Source organism: Microtus oregoni, unplaced genomic scaffold (genome assembly GCF_018167655.1).
Source record: "Microtus oregoni isolate MIOR12 unplaced genomic scaffold, Mior012 000019F_ref0000042, whole genome shotgun sequence".
Taxonomy (NCBI): domain Eukaryota; kingdom Metazoa; phylum Chordata; class Mammalia; order Rodentia; family Cricetidae; genus Microtus; species Microtus oregoni.
In genome coordinates, this window is record NW_024543078.1 from 34909437 (window position 1) to 34923819 (window position 14383).

Below are 14383 nucleotides of genomic sequence, written 5' to 3' on the forward strand. Positions count from 1 at the left end.
GCTCAAAATTTTACGTGCCCAAGTATTCAGAGCTTGTAGGTGACGCTAGGAAATCCCACTGTACAAGTTCCAAACTCTATACTTCAAAGTAATGCTTAATATCCATACATTTTTTTAAAGGGGGTAACCAGTTCGGAAGCCAACCAGTACACCAAAACACCACTGTGAACTAGTAGCAGGAAAGACGTCGTTCTCCTTAATAATAACAGTAATGACCTTTAGACCCCAGAGCTAGAGAAAGTGCTTTTCTTACAGAAACTAACAGCAGAACGCGGGGGTTGGAGGTGACGCCCGCCGCTCGGCAGCCAGTCAGTGGCCCCGGGGCAGGTCGGGCTCCGCAGGTGAGTTCCGGCCTCCGGGCAGCGGGCCGGGCTAGAATCTGCGGTCTCAAGTCCTCAGGGCCCTGCGCGTCCTCTCCCTCGCTCCAGGCGCCGGCCTGCCCTCACCCCGAGTTCGGCCCACGGCGCCCGACGCCCTAGCGGAGCGGGCGGGGGCGGCCCGCAGGCCCCTCCCCGGCGCCCAACGGCAGCCGCGCAAGCTGCGGAGGAGGCGGGAGCGCCCAGGCCGCTGCGCTCATGGCGTCGCCCGGGTAAGTGAGGCGCTCCGGCTGCGCAGGGGGCGCCTCTGGAGTGAGGGGCGGGCCGAGCCGTGCGTGTCTGCGACCCGGCGCCCCCTCTGCTTCAGCCTCGGCCAGACCCCGGGTGACCCTGTCCCGTCAGGTGCCTGTCCGCGACCCGCGGCCTCCCCCGCCGACCTTGGGCGGTCGTGGCCGGGCCAGGGTCTCCCCGCGGGGTCGCCGGTAGGACCAGCTTAGGCCAGCGGCCGGTTAGGGCCCGGGAGCCGGAGAGATGGAGCCTGGGTCAGAGCAGTGGGAAGGCTGAGGGAGGGGACTCGGGGTCCTAGGTCTCTCCCGAGGCCGCAGAGAGGCTTAGCAGGCCTGACGTGGGCTTCTGGCGTTTGTACTTGTTTGCGTTGGAAGTTGATGCTTGGGTTCACTGTCGTTAGGACATCCCCAGGATGTTCCACAACATCAGGGTAAGGTGGACTCCGCTGGACCCTTGTCCAGAGTCGGAAAGCTGATCCGGGATCAAAGGCCCTGCCTGTGTTTGAGAGGGGCTTCTGAATATTCCCTAATTTCCTTTCTTCTTTTTAAAATAATGTTCTTTCTCAGGAAATTACAGTGACACATAACAGTTTGTATTTATTTGATGAAAAACTACCTCAACAGTTGATTTTACTAGTTGATTTTTACTAGTCACTAGTTACGAGATCTGAAATGACAGAATTAGACTAATGGTTTTGTGTCACAGAAAGGAAAATGGGACTCAAGGTCATAGTTTTAGTTGGTAAACATCCTTTTTGACTGTGCTCCGTCATTCAGAGGATCTTAGACCCAATAGTACTGGTAGTAGTTGAAGCGATGGATCATAGCAGTTCAGAGGGCTTACAGGTGCAGGAGGACTTTTGGGGTGGAGCATATAGAAGTTAAACCTCCCACAAAGAGGTCTGCACTGTGCTGTGGAGTGATTTGGCTAGGCACAGTGGTCTGAATGAAGGTGAATGAAGCAATCTGAACTTGATCCAGGCCTGCAGGCGCCAACCAGATCATGGGCAATTTCCACCTGCCTAAAGCCTTTCTAGGCTTGAGGGCCAGCGGGCACTCTGGGACCAGGCCTGTTCATTGCCGGCTCAGTGTCTAGTACTTTGAGCTCATAAGGAGAATAAACAGTGACCCATCCTGGGAAGGCCAGGCTGATGGACCCAGAGGGCAAGGTCCCTGCATTCTTGCCCTGCCTGTTAGGAAGGTGTGAGATAGAGCCTCTTGGAAGCAGCGTGGAAGTGTTTGAGCCTTTTGGGGCTTCTATTAGGCTTGTAGAAATCATCTCATGTTTCGTGTCAGATCACAGTGCTTTGTAGACATGAGTCAGGGGAGGGCCTAACTGTTGGATCAAAATTCTGTGGGTCAGTGATGCTGGGAACATGGTATGTATAGGGGGTGGTATTTGGTGTTTGTGGTTCTAGTAGTTGGGAGTGACCTGGTGAATTTGAGGTGTATAGTGATTTGTAATTTCCTAAGGCGTGTCTATTAACAAAACTGAGGTCCTAAAACTCCTAATAGACTTAAAAACTCTGTGCTTATTTTCTTTGCTATGCATACACTTCCTGACTACAGTTCTCGTCTCTAGATTTTGCCCCCAACTGTCCTCTTTAATAGGCTTCTCTGTAGGTGAGAGAATTGCCTCCTGGGACTCGTGACCTGTCAGATAGCTGCCTGTAATTTTTTCTTTTTAAGCTGGGGTCTGGCTGAAGTAGTCATGGCTGGTCTGGGGCTTCAAGCTCACAGAGATGTATCTGCCTCCAACTGTTACCACTAAACCTCCTCACTACGTTAGATGTTTTAGAGAGCAAGGGTAGAGCAATGCATGGACGGAGCTAGTTATGGGGAGCATGTGTCCCCATGTCTGTTGTCTTTTGCTAAGTGCTGATCTGAGTGATCAGATGATAGAGTTAGAGGGAAGGGAAAAATGGGAACTTGTTTTTGAGGATCTTACAGATGTGGGATTAAAAAAAAAGGATGTGCTTGAGAAATGACCCATAACTCAGTGCGTCCTGAAAAAAGTAGAATCTAGACCGGTAGAGAAGGTGGGGACCATGGGCTTCTTGCCCACCACTGAAAGGCCTTTCTAGTCAGCATCAGCACGGCTCTGGGAGAATACTCGGAACAGCAGCATAGAGTGGGAGAGGCACAGGAGACACGACACAGAGCTCGCCCAGCTGCTACCATCCTGCCCACTTCCTGACCGGTCTCCCTCCTATTACTAATCAACTGGCTAGGGTCGTTTTGTTCTGCTGGAATAGAACTCAAGTCTCTTCAAGGGCTAGTCTTTGGAAACCTTATTTCTCTCTGTTTGGTCACAGCAATGGTCACAGCAGCAGGTAGTACCTTCTCACGTTAGAGCCTCGGGTAAGCTTTAAGTGTTGAGACCCTTATTCCCACAAGGGTATAGTGTATCAGCAGTAAATAAATGCAAAGGCAGATATTAAAGAATATATATACAGTTTTAATGTTTAAACAAACTTACAGAACCGAGGTTTCTGCTTAGCCGTTTCACAGGAGGCAGGAAAAAGGAAAAAAGGGAGCGGCCTCCTGCGCGCCAGATTTATCCCTATGCATTCGCCCGAGGCAAACCCGCCCCCTAAAGGGGCTGGCTTAACCCTACATCTCCCCCTTTTGTCTAAATAAGACAGAACTAAACCAAATTAACTATAAACAATAATAACAAATGATAAGTATGACAAACAATATTGAGAACAAAAGTTTTGCTAGACATTCTATCTCAAGGAGTCTAAATATTAATGTAGAGAGTAACTACAATTAAATAATCTTCAACTCCATCAAAGATCTGAGAAGGGAATAAATATTACTTAACAAATGAGAGATATCCAAAATGTGCAACAAATGACAGAGACAACTGACTACCTGGGCAATCATCCAAAGTCTCATTTGTAATGTTGAGTCAACCAACTTTGGCTAAGGCCTAACATCAAATGTAAGGAACTTTCTTAGAATTATCCTACCCTGTCTTAGCAAGATAAGACAATCCTGTTTCATATCTTAGTCAGTAGTTAAGGTATAGGCTTTTCTTAACCCAAAGGCCAGTTCTGCCAAGAAGACAAGCTCCCAGTGGAGTGTCTTTGGTGCTCAACGTTCTCTCGGGAGGCTCCAATTTTGGGGCGGGTATCCTCAAAGCCCCACGTTGGGTGCCAAATGTATCGGCAGTAAATAAATGCAAAGGCAGATATTAAAGAATATATATACAGTTTTAATGTTTAAACAAACTTAAAGTACCGAAGTTTCCGCTTAGCTGGTTCACAGGAGGCAGGAAAAAGGAAAAAAGGGAGTGGCCTCCTCCTGTGCGCCCGATTTATCCCTATGCATTCGCCCGAGGCAAACCCGCCCCCTAAAGGGGCTGGCTTAACCCTACATCATAGTATGTAGGCTTCACAACTTAGGGTTCTTGGTGCTTAAAACCGCTTAGGCCTAGATTCTCATGTCGTTGCCCCTTAAGATAGCTCCTGGAACTCTGCTGGCAACCCAGAGTCTGCTGTTTTTCTCCTGGCTTCTCAAGCCCTTTTAGCTTTGTCCAGTCTTTGTTCTTTGCTTTCCCTCTCTGCCTCCACTGCTCTTCTTCCTGCTCTGCCTGCTTCCTCATCTGCTGACCGTTGAGTTGAGGTGTCGCTACCCCGGCTGCTGTTCCACTGTCTGTGTTACCATTTCTTTGCCGACTCTGGTATTTATTCCTGTTACCAGCTCAGCCCGGACTATTGAAAATGGGGAAGAAAAGAAAATAGTCAAGGCAAAAGCAGGGAGGCAGCACTAGAGAGTGTTTCTGACTACTAAGTGAGCCTGAGTGACCTTCTCCAGGAAGAGACAAGTGCTACTTAAAGAGTCACATTGCCCCCTCTCCCAGTGTCTTTATGCCCGTGAAAATGAAGGCGTGCTCTCATGAACTTAAGGTGCTTTTGGTTAAGGCTAGAGTTAAGTTTGGTTGTAGAAAGCTTCCCTAGCATGTACAAAGTCCTGGGTTCAATCCTCAGCACTGCATAAAGTGGGCCTGGTGGCTCATGCCTGTAATACTGCCACCCTGGAAGTAGAGGCAGGAGCACAAAAGTTCAAGGCCATCACCCTCTGTTAGAAGAGGTCAGCCTGGGATTCATGGTAACCTGTCTTAAAAGAAATTTAGTGATTTCAACAGTGCTTACATTTGTTCACGGCCCAAAGGAGAGGTAGCGGGATCTCTGCCAGCCTCACCCTCTCTCTTTCCATCTCTTGTCTTCACAGCGTGCAGATTTCCCACCTACCTAGATCTTCCTGTCTTGTCAGAGACGCTTCTCTTTGATGGTTGGAGTGTCCCCAAGGCTTTGTAGCCCATCTCTGCTAATCTCAACACATATATTCTGCATGTTTCTGTATGTATATATCTCCATGTCTGTTTCTGTGGGTTTAACTGTTGATTCACAATTCACATGTAGGTTTCTCAGAGTCTCTGTGGTCCTTGAAATTGTGTGCAGTGTTTTCCTGGAACCAAAAATCTAGCTATTATGGGCTTCAAGGTGTGTAGCCCAGGCAGGCCTTGAATTTATGATCCTCCAGCCTCCGTCTCTGGACCGCTGGGATGACTGACCTTCACCCTGTGCTCTACCCATCCTATTTTTAAAAGCGGTCTCACTCTGCACAGTGCTGCATCCATCCAGCCTGAATTCCCTGGTTCTTAATACTTTCTTCTCCTTCTCTTTCTTCTCCTCTTCCTCTTCCTCCTCCTCCATGGTATTTATGCCATGGGTTCCATAGGAGTTTCTTCTCTTTGTCCATTCTTTCCTTTCACTTTTGCATAAGTTCTGGAATTGAATTCAGGGTGTCAAGTTTGCACACAAGCACTTCTTTAATTTTTTGTAGGTCTCTCTCTCTCTCTCTCTCTCTCTCTCTCTGTTTTTTTGAGACATGGTTTCTTTATATAAGAGCCCTGGTTGTTCTGGAACTCGCTTTGTAGACCAGGCTGGTCTTGAACTCACAGAGATCCACCTGCCTCTGCGTCCTGAGTGCTGGTATTAAAGGTGTGCATCACAGCGCCTGGCTAAGACTGTCTTTCTTAAAATAATAGTGCAAGGGCTGGAGAGATGGCTCAATGGTTAGGACTACTGACTGCTCTTCCAGGGGACCTGGTTCAATTTCCAGCACCCATATGGCAACTTGCAACTTTCTGTAACTTTTTAAGATCTGACAACCTCACACAGTCATACATGCAGTCAAAACACCAATGTACATAAAATAAAAGTAAATAAATAAATTATAAAATAGTAGTGTCAGTTCTCCCATTATTTTGAGAGGATTTTTTTTCTAAATCTCCAAAACTGTGGCGAATATCAATCTATTTGAGACAGGGTCGCATGCAGACTGGGCTGGCCTCAAACTCACTGTGTATCCGAGGATGACCTTGATACACTGATTTTCTTGCCTCTATCTCCCAAGTACTAGGATTGCAGACGTGGGCTACCACACCCAGCTAAGACAGCAAACCTTTAGACATTCTTCTTTTTAGATTTGTTTATGAATATTTTGCCTGCGTATGTATGTATGTATGTATGTATGTGAACCGTGTGCATGCCTAGTGCCTAAGGAAGTCAGAAGAGAGCTTCAGAACCCTGGAAACTGGAGTTATGGATGGTGTGAGTCACTGTGTGGTTGCTGGGACTTGAATCCAGGTCTTCTGCAAGAGCAATAAATACTCTTAACCCCTGAACCATCTCCCCAGCTTCTAGCAATTTTTTTGTATGCAGTTTTTCTTATACATAAACATCCCTATGATATAATTTCTAAATTGCTAACTAGTAATAAAAATAAAACATTTGTAACAATATACCATAATAACAGTTTGCAATTGGAATCATTAGTAAGTAAAATAAGAGTCACTTGAACACAAGCTGTGATACTGTGACAGTTGACCTGGTAATCAGGAAGATTTTTAAGTGACTAACCAGTTGGTGACATATATCAAGATATGCTAGCAAAGGGGTGACTCATGTCCTGGGTGTAACCGGACTGGAGGCAGACCTTCATGCTATTCAGAACAGTATGAACTTTGAAGCTTAGGAATTCTTTTTGTTTTCTTTTTTCTTTTTTTGGTCTTTCAAGACAGGGTTTCTCTGTAGCTTTGGAGCCTGTCCTGGAACTAGCTCCTGTAGACCAGGCTGGCCTCAAACTCATAGAGATCCACCTGCCTCTGCCTCCCAAGTGCTGGGATTAAAGGTGTGCGCCACCACCACCCAGATTTTATATGTATAAAGTACTTATTTCTCTTTTTATTTATTGAGTTATTCTCATTAAATCCTGACCGATGTTAAATGGATTTTTTTTTCAGAATGAGTTGATAAAATGGTACCTATATTTTATTTAACTTTCTTTTTTTAAAATTATAAATTGATTGGCCTAGTATCTCAGGCTTCTTATTAACTCTTATAACTTATATTAGCCCATAATTCTTATCTGTGTTAGCCATGTGGCTTGGTACCTTTTTTGGCCAGGCAATCACATCTTGCTGTCTTGCTTCTTCTACAGCTGGGTCATAACTGCAGACTCAAATATCCCTTTTTTGTTGTTGTTTTTTTCAAGACAGGGTTTCTCTGTAGCTTTTTAGAGTTTGGAGAGTACCCTATAAACTTTCCTTTTTGTTCATTGCTCGTTTTTTGTTTTTTGAGAGGGGTTCTGGGGTTCAGCCCTCTATGTCTGAACTACATCTTACTTAGGTCTCTTTACTTTTTATTTTGAGACAGGGTCTCACTACTGTTCAGACTAGCCTTGAACTCACTCAGTACTTAGGCAAGCCTTGAACTTGTGATCCTCTGGTATCAATTCTGGAATGGGTTGGGTTACAGGCTTTTGCTACTCAGGCCTGCCTTTTAATCTGTCTGCACAAGAGTGGTCATATTGTCATAGTGTTTTGTGTTCATTTTATTTGGCCAGCAATATGTCTTTTTATTTTTTTCAAGACAGGGTTTCTCTGTGTACCTCTGGCTGTCGTGGAACTTGCTCTCTAGAACAGGCTGGCCTCAATCTCAGAGATTCTCCTCTGCCTCTGCTGGGATTAAAGGTATGAGCCACCACACCTGGCTAATAGTATGTCTTGGAGCTGGGTGGTGATGGTGCACACCTTTAATCCCAACACTCGGGAGGCAGACGCAGGCAGATCTTTGTGAGTTTGAGGCCAGCCTGGTCTACAAGAGCTAGTTCCAGGACAGGCACCAAACTACAGAGAAACCCTGTCTCAAAAACAACAACAACAACAACAACAACAAAATAGTATGTCTTGGAATTCTTTCTATAAGAGAAACAGATAGCTACAGTTTGGCAGTTGTGTTCCATTCTGTGGCATGGTTATAATATTCAGTTAAGAATGGTTAGGTAATGCTGCCCGTCTGTACCCCTAGACAGTTCAAGAGCAGATACAGAGAATTGGCTTTTTTGCTGAACTGTGGTGGCACAGCATCCTTAATCTGCACTCTGGATGCAGAAGCAGGTGGATTTCTGAGAGTTTGAGGCCAGCCTGGTCTACATAGTGAGTTTTAGGCCAAACAGGGCTATATATTGAGACTTTATCTCACAACCCAACCTATCCCCGCCCCCCCCCCCACCAAAAAGTTGGCTCTCTTAGGTGGAGATCTTGGCCATTTTAAAATCGCTACCACCCAAGTAGCCTATAAATGGCACTATTTTGCCCTTTGCTGTTGATTTTCAGAGTTCCTTAGACCGCTGCACACGTAATAACCTCCCAAAGAAGTAGGGAGCTTTCTCCCTCACCCCTTGCATTTCTTCAGTAATATCCAGTCCCAATTTATTTGATCTGATTGGCAACATTGAATTCTAAGCATTCATATTTCACAATATCTGATTTGCATGCAAGTGAACTCATACTCCTCAACTTTTGATTTGGGCTGAGATCATCACACACAGAGAAAGGAAGATATTCAGGCTGAGGAAGAAGAGGATGTAGATGTCAGGGGTACCAAGTTAGACAGGTGGAGGAGGTCCGGCTGAGTGGGGCTGTGTGAGGAAACTTAGCTAAGGCAGGAGTATGATGTTCAGGGTGAGGTAATTCAACCGTGGCTAGGAGCTTAAGGCTGGTGCCTGAGCAGGAAGGAGCCTAACAAGGACCCCCTCCGTCGCTCCTCCTTTTTCCCTTTCCTTTTCGGTCTTTTCTCTCTGCCTATTTTTTAAAAAGATTTACTTATCTTATGAGTATGAATGTTTGTTTGTGCACCATGGGTGTTAGACCCCTGGAACTGTAGTTACGTGGTTGCAAACTGCCCTGATTGCTCTTAATCACTGAGCTGGCTCTCCAGCTCCTCCTCTCTGCCTGTCTTATTCCTTCCTTCTTCCTCTCTCTTGTCCTCTTTCTCCTCTCCTTCCTCTCCTGCCTTCTTCCCGCCTCTTTCATTCCTACACTCTTCTCAGGTTCTGATCTTACTTGATTTTTATAATCTCAACTGGAGACCATGTGTCTACTTTGCCCCCCCCCCCCCACCCCCCAGGACGTCCTCACTGCTGAATCCTCAGAGCAGTTAAAAGCAGTTGCTTTAGCATTTGACTGGACATTAAAAAATACCTGGGGCTTTATTTTAGTTTCTTGTGCTTCCTAAAGATACTCAGTATGCATTTGTGGGGGTGGAAGGGCTTGTCTTTCCTGCTGCAGGCTGGATTGAGTAGGCCAGATATTGGGGGTTAGGGAAAGAGCAGAGAGACTAACTTGCCACACTTGGAGAAAACAAGATATTTGTCATGCTCTGAGGGAAAATCTAACAGGAACGCTTTTGTTGCACAGATGCTGGGTGAGCCTTCAGCATTCAGACTTGCAGCGGCTCCATCAACCTAGAATCCCCATATGGGTGCAGTTGGTGATCTAGCAGGGGTAGCGTAGGCCGGAGTGTTCTGGCTCTGCAAGGCAGTTCTTCATCATCAGTCCTGCTGTTGGCCTCTCTGTGCCTAGAAACAAACCAGAATCCCCGAGTCAGGGACTTCACAGGCCAGAGAGTGCTCTTAAATTTAGATCAGGGCCGGGCGGTGGTGGCGCACGCCTTTAATCCCAGCACTCGGGAGGCAGAGGCAGGCGGATCTCTGTGAGTTCGAGACCAGCCTGATCTACAGAGCTAGTTCCAGGACAGGCTCCAAAGCCACAGAGAAACCCTGTCTCGAAAAAAAACAAAAAAAAAATTTAGATCAGGCCCACTTCCAGCAAGTGTGCTGTCAGGCCTTGTTCAGGGTCTTGACTGTTTAATCTTCATAGCAAGCTTATGTAGTGGGCACTGCTACTGTACCCTTCCCACGGAGCAGCAGGTAGCACTTGATCCAAAATGAATTTGTGTGCCTGTGTGTGTGTGTGTGTGTGTGTGTGTGTGTGTGTGAGAGAGAGAGAGAGAGAGAGAGAGAGAGAGAGAGTGTGAGAGAGAGAGAGGTGTGTGTCTGTGCTCTGTGGAGGCCCACGGTTGATGTTGAGTGTGTTTCTTCAGTTGTTTTTTACCTTTATGTATGTATGTATGTATGTATGTATTTGAGACAACGTCTCTCTCTGAACCTGAAATTTGTCCATTCATCTAGGCTGCCTGGCCAGTGAACTTCAGGGATCTGCCTATCTCAACCCTGATTTCCCTCCAAGGCTGGAGTTACAGGCATGTGCCTGATGGACAGACCAAAGAAACGGGTTCACTCAGGTTTATTGGGTTAATGGCAGGATCATGGGTGAGAGGCTGCTTAGAGGAACATGGGTGATTCAGGAGCAGCTGATGTCACTGAAAGGCCCTGGGAGCAGGGGTGGGGACTCAGAGCTGTGGCTTGTAGGCAGCTCCACTCAGCACTCTTGTAGGTACTGCTTTTACTCTTATTTATTTTGTATTTTATTTTGTATGTGTGTATGCATGAGTGTGTGGTAGTGGGGGGCATGTCACAGGACACACATAGAGGTCAGAGGACAACTTGTGGAAGTTGCCTCTCTCCTTCCACTGTGTGAGTCCCAGGGATCGATCAGCTCAGGTCATCATGCTTGACAGCAAGCACTTTTACCTGGTGAGCCCTATCACTGCCCTTATTACACACACATGCACACACACACGTTCACACACACATTAACACATGCATGTGGCATATGTGTTTTGTGGTGTATATGCATATATGCAGAGACTAGAGGTCCATGTTGGGTGTCTATTTAATCAACTCATTTTTATACATATAATTTTGTTATTTTTTAATACATTTTTATTGATATTTATTGAGCTCTATATTTTTCTCTGCTCCCCTCCCTGCCTCTCCCCTCTTCCCTTCAATCCTCCCCCAAGGTTCCCATGTTCCCAATTTACTCAGGAGATCTTGTCTTTTTCTACTTTCTACTTCCCATGTAGATTAGATCTATATAATATAAGTCTCTCTTAGTGTTCGCATTGTTGTCTAAGTTCTCTGGGATTGTGGTTTGTAGGCTGGCTTTCTTTGCTTTATGTTTAAAAACCACCTATGAGTGAGTATATGTGATAATTGTCTTTCTGTGTCTGGGTTACTTCACTCAAAATAATACTTTCTAGCTCCATCCATTTGCCTGCAAATTTCAAGCTGACGTTATTTTTTCCTGCTGTGTAGTACTCCATTGTGTAAATGTACCACATTTTTCTTATCCATTCTTCGATCAAGGGGCATTTAGGTTGTTTCCAGGTTCTGGCTATGACAAACAGAGCTGCTATGAACATAGTTGAGCACACGTCCTTGTGGCACGATTGAGCATCCTTTGGATATATACCCAAAAGTGGTGTTACTGGGTCTTGAGGAAGGTTGTTTCCTAATTTCCTGAGAAATCACCACACTGACATCCAAAGGATGAGCTTGCATTCCCACCAGCAATGCAGAGGTGTTCCCTTTTCCTCACAACCTCTCCAGCATAAGTTGTCATCAGTGTTTTTGATCTTGGACATTCTTACAGGTGTAAGATGAAATCTCAGAGTTGTTTTGATTTGCATTTCTCTGATGACTAAGGATGTTGAACATTTCCTTAAGTGTCTTTCAAGCCATTTTAGATTCCTCTGTTAAGAGTTCTCTGTTTAGGTCTGTACTCCATTTTTTTTATTGGATTATGTGATCTTTTGGTGTCCAATTTCTTGAGTCTTTTGTATATTTTGGAGATCAGACCTCTGATGTGTGGTTAGTGAAGATCTTTTCCCATTCTGTAGGCTGTCGTTTTGTCTCGTTGACCGTGTCCTTTGCTTTACAGAAGCTTTTCAGTTTCAGGAGGTCCCATTTATTATTTGTTTCTCTCAGAGCCTGTGCTGCTGGGATTCTATTTAGGAAGTGGTTCCCTGTGCTGGTGTGTTCAAGTGTACTTCCCACTTTCTTTTCTATAAGGTTCAGTGTGGCTGGCTTTATGTTGAGGTCTTTGATCCATTTGGATTTGCGTTTTGTGCATGGTGATAGATATGGGTCTATTTTCATTCTTCTACATGTTGATATCCAGTTATGCCAGCACCATTTGTTAAATATGTTTCTTTTTTCCATTTGATATTTTTTGCTTCTTTATCAAAGATCAGGTGTTCGAAGATGTGTGGATTGATATCCGGGTCTTCTATTTGGTTCCAGATCAGCTCATTTTTATTTTAATTTTTAATTGCATATATATGGCAGAGTATGGATTTGTGCATGAATGCAGTGCCTGAGGAGGCTAGAAAACCAGGGTCCTCAAGGTTGAAGGTAAAGATGAGCCACCCCATGTGGCATGGGGACCTGAAGCCATCTCTCCAGCTTCTTTATCACTTCTCCCAGTACTTCAAGCCAGGATCTCTAACTGACCCTGGAGCTCGGTGATTGAGCTAGTCTGGTTAGGGCTGCAGTTTATTGCTTTTGTAGCTTGGGGAGGTCCTGTGGCTCTTGTCACTACCTGGGCTTCCTGAGCCTTGTAAACGCCCCTTCCCCCTAGGAGGGAGTATCTCAGTTTGAAGGAAATAGACACAGCAGATGTCTTCACGCCAGACCTAGTGTAGGTGCTGTTGTATGTCCTCCCAATCAGATATGTTGAAGCCGGAGCCCCTGTGAATGTGACTTTGGAAACCTGCATCCTTGTGGACGTGATTAGTTAGAATGAGGCTTCTACAGGGTTAGGGCGGTCTCTGGGTAGTATGACCATTGTTTTTATATGAAGCAGAGAAGAATCAGGCACACAGAAAGGGAGCTGTGAAGACTGAGGTGATGAGGTGACACAGCTGTTGAGCCACACATACACTGTGCTCGTTCCCTGTGGCTGGTGTCACAAGGCACTACTGTTGTGTGATAGACTTTTCTTACAGAGATGGAGCACACATCTATACTCACTCCAGATCACGGAGCCCATGACAGACCAAGTACTGATCCCAAGGAAGTCCAATTTGATGATCCAGTCAGTTTTATTAGGGTACGTACAGGAGCAGAAATGACTCAAAGGCAGCTGCATCACCAAAGCCCATCCTGCATGAGTGACAGCTCATGGAGCTGGGACCTGAGCCCACTGCTCAGCTGCAGGAAGCTCCGCAGATAAGAGTGTCCTTTGCACATCTGGGAAGCAGAGCTGGTCTCTGCTTCTGTCAGTTGCCTGGTCTGGTCTGAGCCTCTTCTGGGATCCTGCATTTGCTCCCTGCTTCTTCCAGGCTGCTGGCCTTGTCTCAGAGTCTTCTGTGCAGCGTGGTTATCTTTACTGTTTATTCTTGGGAGGGAGGGGCCAAGTGAATCTGCTCAGTTTCAGAGACTTCCTGAATTTGTTTTGGGTTGTTTACTTTCTGTCGTTAAGGAGCTTCTCTGAAGGATGGGGTATTTCCCTGGCCCCAGAATACTCTCCTTTCCCTTTACACTGTGTCTTAAGAGCTTTCCCTCCAAGATGGAAGGTTTTAATCTGGGAGGAAACTGCTATGCACCGACTACAGATAGGTACCTGACAAAATGCTTGTTCTCACCATTTTGGAGACTTCCAAACCCAAGCGTTCTGGATGACTGTGCACAGTACTTGACTTTTCTTGACTTGCACGTGTGTGTCCAACTTGTCCTCTCTTCATAGGAAACTGCTCACTCTGTTGAGGCCCACCCAAACTGCTCACTCTGTTGAGGCCCACCCAAACTGCTCACTCTGTTGAGGTCCACCCCACCCCATCATCACTTACTCATCTTCTCTATAGCTCTGGATGGACTTGAACTCACTAGATAGGTCAGGTTGCCATCAAACTAGCCATAAACCTCCTGCCTCGGCGTCCTAAGAGCTTAGATTACAGGCATGAACCGCCTTACCTGACTGTGACCTTATTTTAATTTAGCTAATTAGGCTTGCAAGGATATTGTTTCCAAGTAGGGTCACAAACAGTTCAACCCACAGCACACATCCACAGGGTTTTTAAACATTTATATCTCAGAACGAATGTCTTGGGATATTGTTTTGCTTTAGGTTGAGGGTCCCCAGTTAGCACCAAAGGAAGAGAGGAAGCTTAGGCTTTCCTGCCACTTTCTGGAAATGGAGGGCATAAGGGGAAGGGAACTTCAAAAATAGAGATGTTCTTTATTATCCAAAGCAGTTAGTAACCCCTAGTGTTTACAGTTGGTGAGTGGTTATCTGTGCTTATTCTAAGTCAAGCTCCTTTGTTTGTTTGTGCCCACCGTAGGCTGATTGGTACACGTGCCCACAATAGACTGATTTGTACCCATGCCCACCGTAGGCTGATTGGTACCCATGCCCACTGTGGGCCGATTGGTACACGTGCCCACTGTAGGCTGATTGGCACACGTGCCCACCATAGACTGATTGGTACCCATGCCCACCGTAGGCTGATTGGTACACCT

The 14383-nt window shown here is 45.9% G+C and overlaps 1 protein-coding gene across 3 annotated transcripts in view; it reads left to right on the forward strand.

Annotated features, from left to right (window-relative positions):
• Positions 1-360: 360 nt before the first annotated feature.
• The window catches only part of LOC121459246 (up-regulator of cell proliferation), a 35901-nt gene continuing 21878 nt past the window's right edge, over positions 361-14383 (forward strand). Inside the window, exon 1 of one of the 3 annotated variants that reach the window (XM_041668789.1) lies at positions 361-589. Coding sequence is in view for 2 of the 3 variants with exons in the window: in XM_041668786.1 (XP_041524720.1) it covers positions 576-589 (14 nt within the window). In the remaining variant the exon portion in view is untranslated. Of the gene's footprint in view, positions 590-4901; positions 4972-14383 lie in introns of those variants that run through there. The other 2 variants (XM_041668786.1, XM_041668785.1) reach the window with 2 other exon arrangements.